At 43.6% G+C, this 15,124-nt stretch overlaps 1 protein-coding gene across 1 annotated transcript in view; it reads right to left on the reverse strand.

The window, feature by feature from the left end:
• Nucleotides 1-7,916, reverse strand: part of MIPEP (mitochondrial intermediate peptidase) — a 134,740-nt gene extending 126,824 nt beyond the window's left edge. The window contains exons 1-2 of the mRNA XM_073340102.1: nucleotides 7,658-7,916; nucleotides 4,129-4,302 (exon numbers count right to left, since the gene is read on the reverse strand). Of these exons, the coding sequence (XP_073196203.1) occupies nucleotides 4,129-4,302; nucleotides 7,658-7,825 (342 nt within the window). The 5' untranslated portion in view covers nucleotides 7,826-7,916. The remainder of the gene's footprint in view (nucleotides 1-4,128; nucleotides 4,303-7,657) is intronic.
• Nucleotides 7,917-15,124: the final 7,208 nt, after the last annotated feature.

Here is a 15,124-nt window from a genome sequence, read left to right on the forward strand (position 1 = left end):
TATGGGGCAACTGGCATTGACCACTGTCAAAAGACAGGATACTGGACTAGATGGACCTTTGTCTGACCCAGTATGGACATTCGTTCATTCTTATGTTAAAGATTCATATGTCCCTTCATGCTTCAACCACCATTCCAGACGACATGCGTCCATGCTGATGACAGGTTCTGCTCGATAATGATCCAAAGCAGTGCAGATCAATGCATGTTCATTTTCATCTTCTAAGTCAGATGCCACCAGCAGAAGGTTGATTTTCTTTTTTGGTGGTTCGGGTTCTGTAGTTTCCGCATCAGAGTGTTGCTTTTTTAAGACTTCTGAAAGCATGCTCCACACCCCGTCCCTCTCAGATTCTGGAAGGCACTTCAGATTCTTAAATCTTGGGTCAAGTGCTATAGCTATCTTTAGAAATCTCACATTGGGGCCTTCTTTGCATTTTGTCAAATCTGCAGTGAAAATGTTCTTAAAATGAACAACATGTGCTGGGTCATCATCCAAGACTGCTATAACATGGAATATATGGCAGAATGCAGGTAAAACAGAGCAGAAAACATACAATTCTCCCCCCCCCCCATGGAGTTCAAACACAAATTTAGTTAACGCATTATTTTTCTAATGAGCATCATCAGCACAGAAGCATGTCCCCTGGAAAGGTGGGCAAAGCACGAAGGGGCATACGAATGTTTAGCATATCTGACACATAAATACCTTGCAAGGCCAACTACAAAAGAGCCATACCAACATCTGTTCTCACCGTCAGGTGACATTGTAAATAAGAAGTGGGCAGCATTATCTCCTGTAAATATAAACAAACTTGTTTCTCTTAGCGATTGGCTGAACAAGAAGTAGGACTGAGTGGACTTGTAGGCTCTCAAGTCTTACATTGTTTTGTTTTTGAGTGCAGTTATGTAACAACAACAAAATCTACATTTGTAAGTTACACTTTCACAATAGAGATTGCACTACAGTATTTGCATAAGGTGAATTGAAAAATACTATTTTTGTTTATCATTTTTAAAGTGCAAATATTTGTAATAAAAATAATATAGTGAGCATTGTACACTTGTATCCTGTGTTGTAATTGAAATCAATATATTTGAAAATGTAGAAAAACTTCCAAAATATTTAATAAATTTCAAATGGTATTGTTTAACAGTGCGATTAAAACTGCGATTAATCATGATTAATTTTTTTGAGTTACTCATGTGAGTTAACTGTGATTAATTGACAGCCCTACTTTTTTACCTATGTACAAATTCCCCTATTTTGGTGATAACAGTATTGTATGCACCAATCAAGCAGCTAAGCAACTAACGATTCAACTTCCACATGCAGCAGAGCTTTGGTGAACACAAGAGTGTAGGCAGGGTAAAGCATACAAAAATTAAGACACATCTGCTGACGTACAAGTTTGGAGGCATCTTCGGAACACGTGGATCTACTTCCAGGCTGGCTTGGGAAAGTATAAGAACATAATGACAGGTTTCAGAGTAGCAGCCGTGTTAGTCTGTATTCGCAAAAAGAAAAGGAGTACTTGTTAGTCTCTAAGGTGCCACAAGTACTCCTTTTCTTTTTGTCAGAACATAGGTAATTTAATACATGCTCGTTTTATTCAGTATAACTACCTCTTGTCACTAATATTCATAATGTAGAGATACTACTGAGGCCTCCGCTGTGTCTGGATGTACAAATAGCAGCAAAGGCCAGGAGTGGTTTTCTCCCCATCTGTACTTGACAAGAAGTTTCCTCTCAAACTCAGACCTCACCATAATTATACATGCCTTTTTCACCTCCAGATTGGGTTACTACATTGCGCTCTGCTTGGAGAAACACTTCATACCCACTTGGAAATTTCATGTAGTGCAGAATATAGCTATCCCACATATAATGTATTACACCTGTGCACATAGACTGCACTGAATTCCAGTTTATTTTGAGGTGTAATTCAAACTATTAATTTTGCTATATCAAGCCCTTTATGGCTTGTATGCCATTTATTTGAGACAGTACCCTTCTACTTGTTAACATCTGGGATAGGACAATGTATTCTCTTGCCGAGGGCCCTCAACTCTACAATTAGCTTCCCCCTTTCACCTGATAAGTTTGTTGACCTTTAGGGTTGTTTGTGTGTTTAAGCAGGCATTTCCTAATGGGGTGGGTGGACTGGAGAGGGCCTTAGAGACAGATTCTACTTCCATGGATGTCACTGTTAAAACACTCCTTGGTTTTAGGGTGAGCAAACTTTGGCCCCTAGATTCTGTAGGATCTCAGGAGGGATCGAAGGATTCTCTTATTGGTACGGTTGATATAAATCTAAATTAACATAATCACTGGGATACAATACATATTTTTAGATTTTGTTTATGCCCCTAAGATCATACAGTATAACCTGAAAAAATACCACTAATGAAGCAATAAATCATGTGCTACCATAAAAGGCTCAAATACTAATGAAGTAAACATTTATTATATGCGTTAATAATATACCATATACAGTCAGTAAATTCAGCTCATAAGACCACTTTTTAAAAAAAATTACTACCATAAGAAAAGTAAAATTAAATCTCATTAAACCAATACATGCTTCAATTACAACGAATTGTCATGGTCACAACTTCATCATGAACAACCCACTTTGACAGTATGGTGATTTTTACACATCAGTAAGTTTACGTATTGAAGCACAACATGGTGAATTAAGAAGAGCTTCAGATTCTCAACTCTCCATGTTTTATTGGGTTTAAAACAGACCATTAATATTATTTGAACTTGGATTTTGTGTTAAACAATATATTGCTTGTAGCCATAACAAGTGAGGATGCAATCCTATAAGATCTCAGGAGGTAAGCAGTGTCAGGCTTAATAAATAATAGGCTGGCAGAGCTCTAACAAAAACCCAGGCTGCTACAGGAAGCGGTATTCACGTTACAGTATCTAGCAATCTTCCCTCTAAGCCAGAACTGAACCTTTCCAGCATCATGTTACTAGATAAATTCATGGAAGACAAGTCCACCAATGGCTATTAGTCAAGATAGGCAGGGATGGTGTCCCTAGCCTCTGTTTGCCAGAAGCTGGGAATGGGTGACAGGGGATGGATTACTTGATGATTACCTATTCCGTTAATTGCCTCTGGGGAAATTGGCATTGGCCATGGTTGGAAGACAGGATACTGGGCTAGATGGACCTTTGGTCTGACCCAGTATGGCTGTTCTTATGGTCTTACTGCAGGTGCTGTTCTCTGTATGAAATATAAAACAGAGATCCTGACTGTTTCCGGAATTAATGATCCCATGAATCTTTTCACAAGAGTGACAGCTATTACATTGTTTTGTTAAATTCTCTTGTTGATTTAGTTGGCTAAAATTAGGTCTACACTACACATTTAGGTTGGCTTAACTACACTGCTCAAGGCTGTGAAAAATTTCACCCCCTGTGCAATGTAGCTAAGCTGACCTAAGCTCTGATGTAGACACCATTAGGTTGACAGAAGAATTTGCCCATTGACCTAGCTACCACCTCTTGGAAAGGGGGATTTTATTACTTATTTATTGTGCCACTGTAGCGTAAATACTACTAGAGCGATGGAAGGGATCGCTCTAGTAGTATTTATACTACATTGGCACAGCTGTGGCGTTTCTTGTGTAGACATAAGACATTCATCACTTCCTGGCTATAAACTGAGTGTTGCTGGCACAAATAAAAGGCCATCTATGCTACAGCCTAGAGTCGTCTTTACATTTCAGAGTGATCTGATTCCCAGATGTACACACTTCGTAACTGCAAGTCTTGAGAAGGCAAGAACGTTAATAAAATACTGATCTGATTTTACTATGTTTCTTGTCATTGATATATTATTTTTAAATCTCACTTAAAGTTCACTGTACAGTTACAAATCACATCAGATATAACTTCTGAAACTACTGGTAATTTAATGAAAGACTTTGTAACTGATTAAAAAGACCCTCCTTAGTGGGAAATCGTAATTTTCTATCATGATACAGGAAATCGCAATGTTGATACAGTATCTTTTATAACAGAAGAGTTTACAAAACAAAAGTCTGAGCTAAGCTAGAAATATCCAAATAAAAAGTAAATTTACAAGAGACTATCAAACTTAACAATAAATCTTACCAAGTCTGCTACTCTGCACAATGCATCTGAAAGCTGATCAAAAATCATTACTGTCTGTGGCCCAGGAGGTGTAGTACATGCTTTCTGGACTAGCTGTTCAGTTTCTTGTAATGCTTTTTCTTGTGCCTCTTGAAATCCTTCTGGAGAACTCAATTCTGGAACACCAAATAGACCCTAAAATACCAAGTGTAGATTCAACATACAGTGCAAATACACTAGAATAAAATAACTAGAGTATCTCATTTTTAATCTCTCAGTTTCAGATCTACACCAAACTGACAAAAATCAGAATAAAACATGTATTTTATTTACAATGTAATACTATCTACTATAGAAACCCTTGCTAAAACTTGGACATTTCGATTAATCACCAAACAAATTATTTTTGCAATAACTGTCAAGAAAGTTACTTTGTTCTGTAATGTTCAGAAATGGGTGTTTGCTATAAAAAATTTTCAAATTACTTATATTTAGGCATTTGGGTGTCACAAATTTTGGAAGAGCTACTTTTATGCGTTAAAGCAAACTGGTAGTGGCCTGGAAATATAGCACTCATATCATGAGATTTATGTTACAGACCTGAGGTAAAATTTTAAAAACTAAGTGACTTAGGAGTCCAGAAGTCCTATTTTCAAAAGTTATTTAGGCACTTAGGCCCAAAACCTCCGAGCTTCTAAATACCCTTGCGGCTCTGGGCCTCAGAAGCCTAAGCTTCCCTGAAAGCACCTAACCATTCTGAAAATGGGATTTAGGCTCTTAAATCACTGAGGCATTTTTGAAAATTTTACTCCTGGTCTCAGCAGCTTCAACTGCCCTACTTGGCACTTCAGAGCAGGAACCCTTCTTTAGCATTGGTACAGTGAGTAGCACATTGTGGGCATTACTGGAAACAGATAAGTATCGGTAATACAAAAATAATGAAGAACAATGTTACTGGTATCTGCTCTGCCAATTTCTTAATTCCAGGTAATTCAGCATTATAGCTCACTCCTGGAAATCTGCCACAGGACTCTCACCAACATAAATGAATGACCCATCAAAAAGAAGAAAATCAACAGGCCTGGTGGCAACACTCCACAGATAAACATTTGCTTGTGTTAGCCAATATATCAGTTTAAAAAAAAAACATGAACACAAAAGGGTGAAACAGCAGACAAAACTAAGTTGTTTCATCTCCAAAATATCCCAGTCATTTCAAAATAATCTTCACAAACCTTCAGTTTGAAATGTTCCTATTTGAATTATGGTATGATCACAGAACAGTTTTAATTCAGAAAAACTGATTGCTTTTTCTTGCCTTTAACTGCAATATAAATTAGGAAAAATAATTCTTACTGTGTAGTTCAGTGGTGGGCAACCTGCAGCCTGCGCCACTTCCCACAGCTCCCATTGGCCGGGAACAGCGAACCGCGGCCACTGGGAGCTGTGGGCGGCCGTGCAATGTAAACAAACTGTCTAGCGGCCCACCAGGGGATTACCCTGACAGGCCACACGTTGCCCACCACCGGTGTAGATCCTAAAGACTGTTCCAGTATACAAGACCAAAATTTTCATAACTGGATTCATAAAAGTTAAGATCCTGAATCCATATTTGAGCATGTAAGTAGAAGCAGCCTGATTTTCAAAGGGTTGAGCACCTAATGTGGATTTAGGACCCTCACTTTAGACATTCAGATATGAACGTTTTGGCCAGAGTGGATCCCCTCCTACCCCCATTTCTTCATCTCTTTGGAGGAGAGGATGTTTCAGACACACAGCTTAAAAACAAATTAAATGACACTCGGGACAAATTTTAAAACTGGCTGATGAAACTGCACATGTAATCAGAGCTTTTGCACTTCAGTTAGCCACAAATTCTCTGTGTAGGAAGCAACTGAACAGGGTGAAAAGTAATTGAATAGAAAGAGCCCCAGAACAAAAGGTTTACCTAAGAGATACAACAAGAGAGTATTTCTTGCCTCGCTTCAATACAGAAATTATTGGTGACAAGGCACAGAATCATCTCAATAATTTTGCCATCTGGGTCATAAAACAATTTGTTTTACGTTGTTTTAAATTGTTTCAGTGATTTCCAATGAATTTTTTTTTATTAATTTATTGGTGAAACTCACTCCCCTGCAGAACACCAGATCAAAATCTACACACCACTCACATCCCACCTCCTAAATCCTCAAAATAGAGATTACGTGGATCTCCACTACACAGGAATATTTCCTCAAAGCAAACAGCTATCTAAATTCTGATCTACACTACAGACCTATATTGGTATAACTGCATTGCTCAGGGGAGTGAAAAATCCACACCCCCTGAGCAACACAGTTATACCAACCTAACCCTGGCTGTAGACAGCACTATGTCGATGGGAGGCCTTCTCCCAGAGACACAGCTACCACCTCTCGGGGAGGCGGATTAACTAAGGGCTTGTCTACACTACCACTTAAATAGATGTAATTTACATTGCTCAGGGGTGTGAAAAAGCCATCCCCGAGTAATGCAAGTTGCATCAACCTAAGCACTATCCACACTGGTGCTATCTTGGTGGGAGACGCTTTCCCGCCGACATAGCTCCCGTCTCTTGTTGAGATGGAGTAATATGCCGACGGGAGAGTGCTCTCCCATCAGCATAGCTCATCTTCACGAGAAGCGGTGCAGCTGCACAGATGTACTAGCACAATAGTGTAGACTAGCCCTAAGGGACAGCAGAGCTCTCTCCCGTGGCTGTCGTGGACTGTCTTCATTAAAGCACTCCAGCGGTGCAGCTGCATCAGAACAACATTTTATGTGCAGACTTGCCATTAAAAAAGAGAGAGCGAGTGTGAAGGGGTAAGTAATTGGTAAATTTAGGGTTAGATTAAACCTTTAAAATACAGTCTAGGACAAAGGTGTAGTACTTCAATGGCACGATGGCCCTTCAAGCTTTCCAGGGTGCAGGCTGTACTGCCTGCTGTCTGTCTGGGGAAGATCACAGGAGCAATCGTGGACCCTTGCGGGGCGAGGTTCTAGAGCCCTACCTACTGCGGAAAGTCAGACCCGGTTATCATCATGGTCCCTTCTGGCCTTAAAAATCTATTAATCAAAACCCCGCCCCCAGGCTCCTGCACGAGGCACTGAGCTTACCCCATGGACCCCCCTCCCCCCGGGTCTGGCATAACAGTGGGTGACCCCAAGGGTTGCTCGCAGCTCCCTGCCCGGAGCTGAGACGTGGGGTCCACGGGAGGCCCCGGCCCTCAGTGCACCGCTGCGCTGCAGGGAGCCTCCCCCAAGCAGAGCAGAGCCAGACCCTGGCGCCAACATGCCGCGGGCGCCAGGGAGCAGGTCTCGGCATGCGGGGCGCCCCCGGGTCCCAGCAGGGGCTCGGGGAGAGGGGCGACCCCAGGGAGCCGGGAGGGGCGCTGAGAGGCGACCGATCGCAGCGCGCCTCACAGCCTCCGCCGGGCTCAGGACGGGGGCAGGGCGCGGGCCCCTGGCCACCTCCAAGAGGGGGCGGGCCTTAGCCCGCCCCGCCAAGCCCGGGGCCCCGCCCGCTCACCGTGCTCTGGCCCGTCAGCCGGCTGCGCTGCTGCTTGGCATCGAAGGCGGCGCCCACCGGCGACCAGCTGGTGCTGACCCGCCTCCTGCCGCCGCCGCCGCCGCCTGTCCAGCCCCGCACCGCGAGGCGCAGGGCGGCCGGCAGCGCCCGCCCGCACCCGGACAGCATGGCGGGAGGAGCAGGAGCCCCGGCCCCAGCTCGCGCCGGGCGTCACCTCCCAGTTCCGGCTACTGCTGAGGGCCGCGACCCCGGCACGTCCCTCCCAGCGTGAGGAGGAGCCGGCGGGGCGGGGCGGGGCGGGGCGTGAGCCGCTGCAAGGCGCGCAGTGAGGGTCCGGCGGTATAGCCGGGGCCTTGGCGGGGCCCGCTCCTGGGGAGGCAGCGTGTCGCTGCGTGTTTCATTCCTTTGGCCTCCGCTGCTCCCCGCGTTGGGCCTGGATGAGGAATAACCCAGCCTCTGCTCGGGGGCTGACCCAGGCATTCTCCGGCAGCCTTTGCCTGAGGCGCTGACTGCCCAGCTGAGCTCTGGTCTACACCTGAAACTTAGATCGACCTTGCTCAGGGGGTTTTAAAATGTTACTCCTTGGGGTTTGTCTGCTCTACCGCGCGGGGTCAAGCTAAGGTACGCTACGTGAATAGCTGTAGCTGAAGTCGACGTACTTACTTACCGCAGTGTCTTCACCGCCGTAAGTTGACAGCTGAGGCTCTCCCGTGGACTCTGCTTGCGCTTCTCGTTCTGGTGGAGTACCGGAGTCGACGGGAGAGCGCTCAGCAGTCGATTTATCGCCTGCTGGATTGATCTCTGCCTGCCGATCCAGCGGGTAGTGTAAACAAGCCCTTGGCATCATAGGTCGACATCAGTGTAGATGCAGAAGGATTCTTCTGTCAACCTAGCTACCGCCTCTCAGAGAAGTGAAGTGCATCAACAGAAAGCCCCCTTCTGTTGATGTAGGAAGCATCTACACCACATCGCTACAGTGGCATAGCTGAAGGGCCATAAGTGCACTCCTATAGTGTAGACTTGGGGTTTAATCTAACTGAGCAGGTTTCTTCCTCAGGCCGGTTAGCTGAGCCACACAGGGAAGAGTTGGGTTAAAATGTGCTTTGCAAACTGTCCTTGGCCAGCTGCCACTTTCCAGTGATGAAAGCAGATTTCGAAGAAGAGTTTCAAACTTGCATCTCTCAGCCCATGCTGGCAGCAACCAAGAGACATTGGCTAGGACAGTCATTTAAATCTATTTTTAAGACGCATTTCCTAGCCTGTTCTTTTCTGTGGCATAGACTTGGCTTCCCATCAAACTCAGATACTGCTCAGTTGCCCTTTACTTTAAATCCAAATCAGTCTTTGCTCCACATCAATTTTGTGGTATCTTTTTCATTACAGTACAATATTGATATAAGAAATGTAGATGCAGGAAACTGTGTTTATAGACATTTCTCGTAAAGGAAAGAATTTCACTTTATCTAAAGTTTCTTGTGCTATTTTTCACCTCTATTATTTTAGATTTATGTTCCACATTTGGGCCTTAACAGATAACTTACATAAATTAGGATTGATAGATTGCGATCATGGTCTAATTTTTTTAATTTATGTATTTAAAAAACAAAACCCAACAGTAATAGGTTAGAACAGTCTAAAATATAAATTAAGTGTCAGGGACAGAGGAGTTTAAGATAAACTCTTCAGAGCATGGCTGTGTCTCTAGAGATGAGCTAGGATTAACATTTAATAATGAAAATAAAAAACAAAACCAATTATGAATAGCTACTGTAACTAAAAGAGTGTATAACTACTATTAAGATTGATCTATGCAGGATTACAGAGGAATTCTAAACTAACAAGCAATGAAGCTTGATGCGGTATTATTTGCCCAATAGAGTATTGGTTCAGGACAAAACAGCAGGAGGATTTGTTGTCCCTGCTTCTCACTGAGTAGCTGCACTCAAGGTTCCAGAGGAATTGGTGATTCCTAAATGGGAGCAAGAGGTCACAGAAGTGGCAGTCAGGTACCCAAAAGCTTTCGCAAAGAACAAGCTACAGTGCAGTAAGATCACTGCAGAGGTGGTGGTGCTGGGTTCTGATCCAGAGCGCCAGAAGCAATACAGATATGCCAAGAATGCTAAGGAAGGGATCAAAGAGACCATTGATGCCCTTCTGGAACAAGAAGTATTGGTGTAAACAGTCCGTGTAATTCACCAATATGGCTTGTGCTAAAAGCTGACAAGAAGACCTGGAGGCTCACAGTGAACTATCAAGAGCTTAACAATGTAGCTCCCCGGATGGTGCTGGTGGTAGCGAAGTTTCAGGAGGTTATGGTGGCAATTTCAGCATGCGCCAAGTGGTTCACTGTATTGGATTTATATATAGAACTATACTATCTTTAGAACGAAAGGTGACCTTGTTATGGCTGTCAGGAAGTGAGACACTGTGGGGGCTCCAGTATTAGTGATACCTGTGTGTTTAAGAAAATAACTTGTTGCTTTGGCTCATGGCCAGGGACATTTTGATATAGAGAAGACAGTCAATAGAATCTTGACTGTGGGGTGGTGGCCTGGTTATGTGACAGATGTAGAGCATCACATCACAAGTGTCTATCCTGTGTAGAGAACAACCCTGTGATAGCAATGTAGTGAAGGTACCCTTGCTGCACCAGCCCATAGTAGGTCCATGGTCTAGGTTGCAAATCTATTTTATAGGCCCGTTACCTCAGGCCGGGTGAGGTAACAAGTTCTGTCTGGTGGTGATAGATGCTTTCTCAAAGTGGGTGGAGGCATACCCAATGAGGAACAACACAGCCAGTACTACGGCCAAGGTGCTGCTGGAGCAGACCTTTTCCAGGTTTGGTCTACCTGATGTAATCGATTCAGACTAGGGTTGAGGTTACAAATTGCAGGTCACCCTCAAAGTTCGGGTTTAGTAGAACAAACCAATAGAACCCTAAAGACTGCATTGAGGAAGATAGTGAAAGAATCAGGTAAAGATTGGGATTGAAAGCTCCCACAGATTCTCATGGCACAAAAGTCAATGGTAACTTCACATGGCTTTACACCTCACAAGGCCCTGACAGGTAGACTCATGAAGATCCCAGAGCAGTGGTAGCTAGGTGGAATGCCACCAGAGGATTATCAGCAGTGGTTCTGATGGATCAGTTCATGAATGAGTTGTTAGATTCCATCAGTAAGATCCAGAGGCAGGTTGTGATTAACCTGAAGGTGAACAGAAAGCTAATGGAGAAACGGCTGGGGGAAACTTTGAAGGTAACTGAGTGGAACATTGGGGACAGAGTGCTGCATAGGTTTTACTCAGAGAAAAAACATGCATTAAGCCCCAGGTGGCTGGCCCCCGTTGTTATTGTTAATAAAGCAAGTCCCACCATTTACCAGGTTGAAATTAAAGGGAAAAAGAAGCAGGTCTTAAAGTGGTTTCACTCTTCCCAACTGAAGAGCTGGAAGGGCCAATAAACATGTGTGGAAAGAAGAGGTGAGCTCTGTCAGTACTACTTGCCCAGAGGGAAAGCAGAGGCTTCTACGGTGTGAGTCCCAGTAAGCTCTATCAGCGCAAAATATAGTAACCTGTCCCCTTTTCTTTCTTTGCTTTCTAGGTGCCACAGAAAAATGCTCTGCTGTATTTGTTTATGTCTATGGTCCTGCATGTTGGAAATGCAGTGATTGTTAACACCAGTGAACATTTTAGTTGTGAGGCTAATAACAGTTATGTAATCCAAGGAATGCCTCTTCAAATTAAGGGCACCATAGCAATATACGCATATGAACTACTGAGCAATTGCTACATGGTCTGGGAAGACAAGTGCAGTGGAAGGACTATGACTGCCTTCATGGTAGAGAAAGGTGAGTCAAATGTAACCCTAGAAGATGTTAATGGGGAAACGCTTGCATCTGTGTATAGACCAGATGTTGGATGCAAGTGGATAATTAGTGATACCTTTCTCACTGGCTGCACTATGCAAGTGGCAGCAGACAATGCTTCCCTTTGTTCATAAGTGGAAACAAATGTGAATAGTTGGATGAAAGTTGGGGTACACACTATTGATATTGTAATCAATGTCCAATATCAAATAAGAGATGCAAGGATTAAGTTGTATACCCCCGTTCAAATGTTTACTAGACCCATGCAATATATCAACTTCACAAATGTTAGATACTTTGGTTTGCAGAATAAGAACAAGTTTTGTGACTATGGAAATGTTACATTCAGTGTTAGGTGAACTGGTAGCATTGATGTAGACGTAAATGTAAACGATACAGGTAAATGGGTTTTCATGGGCCTGTATGGTGTCAGGAAGGTCAAAGAAGTTGTTGTTCGTAGACCATATAAAAGTTATATCGGGTCTATGGTGGTTAAGAGGAACGTAAAAAGACTACTGCTGATCAACCCTTGTTACTCTCTGAAAAAAATTATAATACCACTTCAGTTAGATATCTCTGTGGTACAGTATAGGAGTGTACCCGTATGTAATGCCACTCCGGGTGGGATGGTGCTCCTGGCTGGAAAGCATCACAATGAGGAACTCTAGACTGAGCAAAAGAGACACGGTAGCTGCGATCCTAGGAGGGGTGGGGACTGCCTTAGGTGTTTTTCTGTATGTCAATTAATATTTCTATATATATTAATCCCCACTTGTGACAGGCCCTTAGATATTTTGTATGTGATTGTAGGTAGAGCCCCTATCTTGCTAGCCAAGATTTCTTTATCTATAGTGTTAAGGACACCTAAGGTTCAAAGAGTCTTTGTTTGCTACCATTTCTGCTTTTATTAGCACAAAGACAGGCCAGGGAACTTCATTCAGAGAAAGCAGAACATGTTTCCTGAAGCACACCACGTCATATCAAAGGTAGAACAAGGCCTTAGATACTGCAGCACATTGCCAGTAATATTCGATATTGCCACAAGATGGTGACACAATCCTTTCTGAAACTATTCAACTGTTCTGAACTGAGCTTTCAATTGGTTTACTGAAAAGATTCGGTCTACACTGGAACTTTTGCATAAGGATTTTACTCTGATTTCGTGAGTGATGCTGAGTTTTGTTATCCCGATCCAGGACCTACCAATGCAGAATAGACCATGAGGAGAGAGGAGCTGGCTGCCAGACAATACTCCATATATCATCTCCAGGCCAGGTTCAGGCCAGTTCTTACTTTGCCTAAACTGTTTCACCCAGTGTCCAAATTCACCTTATCTTAATGTCTGGATCTCCTTCCTCATGTCTTAAAACCTAGACACAGGCATACTGCACTCCAGCCTCTCTCTATTCTGGCCTCAGAGGGGCTTGGTGCTAGTGCTCCTCCTTTCCCTAGCACCAGTTCCAATATTTTGAAAATCACAAGGAAGGAGGAATCCTATATAAGTCTTCATAATGCTCTTTTCTTCCTTGTAAAATGCAGGTGAATACGGTTCTAGCAGTAATGTGTTTCGGTGTTTTGCTGCAAGTCGGTTGCCTGAATTTAGTAAAAAAGAGTCTTAGTCTGGGAGCCCATTAAGGTCGTGGTTATTACAGAAGCAGCCAGGGATCCCAGCCAAGGACCTTCTATTAATGATTGGCCTGAAATAGTTAAATAATAACCAAAAAATCCACCATGTGCACTCAAATGACATAGTCTGGAAAGGGCAGGAGGATTTTGTGGCCTAACAAGGGCAGCTATGCCCCTCTCTTTGCTAACCTCTTTTCTTCTCTCACACACTGCTCTGAACTTTGCTGTCACAACACTCCTGTAATGTACAAGTCAGTAACCCTTTACTGGCCTGCAAAGTACCTATCATGCTATTGGCACTGTCTGAATAACACAATACGTTAAAATGAGCCATCAAGTAAAAAATATCCCAGGTCGCAAATTACACTCCAAAAGTAAAATTTAACATAAAGACTAAAGAGAAGGAAACAGATAGCAAGTAGATGGAAGATACAAGCTATCATGGAGGGATAGCTCAGTGGTTTGAGCATTGGCCGGCTAAAGCCAGGGTTGTGAGTTCAATCCTTGAGGGGCTATTTAGGGATCTGGGGCAAAAATTGGGGATTGGTCCTGCTTTGAGCAGGCGGTTGGACTAGATGACCTCCTGAGGTCCCTTCCAACCCTGATATTCTATGATCAGTTTGCATGGGTACTGTGTTGATCTGCTGAGGGCTTGCTGTGTAAATGGTAGATTCTGCCTCATACCCATTTCTTTTGTACTGAAGCCTTGTGATGGGGTGTACCTGGCCCTTTGCTGGTCCCCAGGAAAGGTGCCGTGAAGGTAGGTCCTCCACGCCTGTCTAGAAAGGCTGCAGAGAAGCAGCCAATCAGATTACAGCAGGCTCAGCTAAAAGGAGCTGCAGGGGCTCAGTTGCTAGTTGGGACAAGAAGGTTGAGGAAGGGATGGTAGATAGTGAAACTCTCTAGTCAAGGCAGCCTGTGAGAGACCCTGCTCAAGCAGGGATAAAATGGAGAGAACCCAAGTACTGTAACCTTAAGGTAACGGGTGAAGGTGACAGGAGTGAGTGGGAAGCAGCCCAGGGAATGAAGCAGCAGCATCTATTAAGGGAAGCATATGTGGCTGCTGTTTACAGGGTCCCTGGGTTGGGACCTGGCATACTAGGCAGGCCTGGGTCCCTGTGGGGAAGTTGCTTAAGTCCTGCAAAGGGGACAAGACTTTTACCTAAAGGCCCAAGAAAGGGGCTGGAATGCAACCAGGCCCACAGATGGGGCTGAAGACCCACAGTTCTGACCCACAGTTCTGGTTGGACTTTTTAGTAAAAACCTGAGAAAGGGGATGGATTCAAAGAGCCCACAGACAGAGCTAAAGAACCTAATAAGGGCAGATAGTTTGTTGGACTTTCCTTGCCCCAGAAAGGGTTCATCCATTTCAGATTGTGCGACTTGCCTGAAGGACTGAGCCGCTAAAGATCCACCTAATGAGGCCAACAACCTACAGGGGGTGCCAGGAGCAGAAAGGTTGGAGCACCATGCCCAGCTGACAGGAGGCACTGACGAGAGGTGAGTGCCCCATCACCAACTGAAATATTTATTAGGGGCAGCATATGAATTTCCAACCGATGGTGCTCAGCTTTCCAAATAGGAAACATCCCTGACTCTCTCTATAGCGAAGTTTTCTTTTTGGTCTGGCCCGTCAAAAAGCCAGTTTTTATGATGGCAGTTTGTGTGATCAGGACACGCTGAATTTCTAATTTTAATATTTTAAAAAATATGCAGGGGACAAAAATCCAACATTTCAAACCACCTTTATGCATCACAAACCATTTTTAAAAAAGGAAAAATCGAATTATTTTTCTTTGCAGGTTACATTGAACACATAGCAAATGTATATTTTCCTGGAGCTGTTTATTTCAGTCTAAATATTTAATGTTTTGCTTCCTTCTTTGAGGCTATATGCAAAGGTCCAAATCCTTGTCTTAAGTTACCTAGTGATGTGTGACCACGTGCCCTTTGAAATCAACTGGCAGTATAATAT

This window comes from Lepidochelys kempii, chromosome 1, assembly GCF_965140265.1.
Source record: "Lepidochelys kempii isolate rLepKem1 chromosome 1, rLepKem1.hap2, whole genome shotgun sequence".
NCBI lineage: Eukaryota > Metazoa > Chordata > Testudines > Cheloniidae > Lepidochelys > Lepidochelys kempii.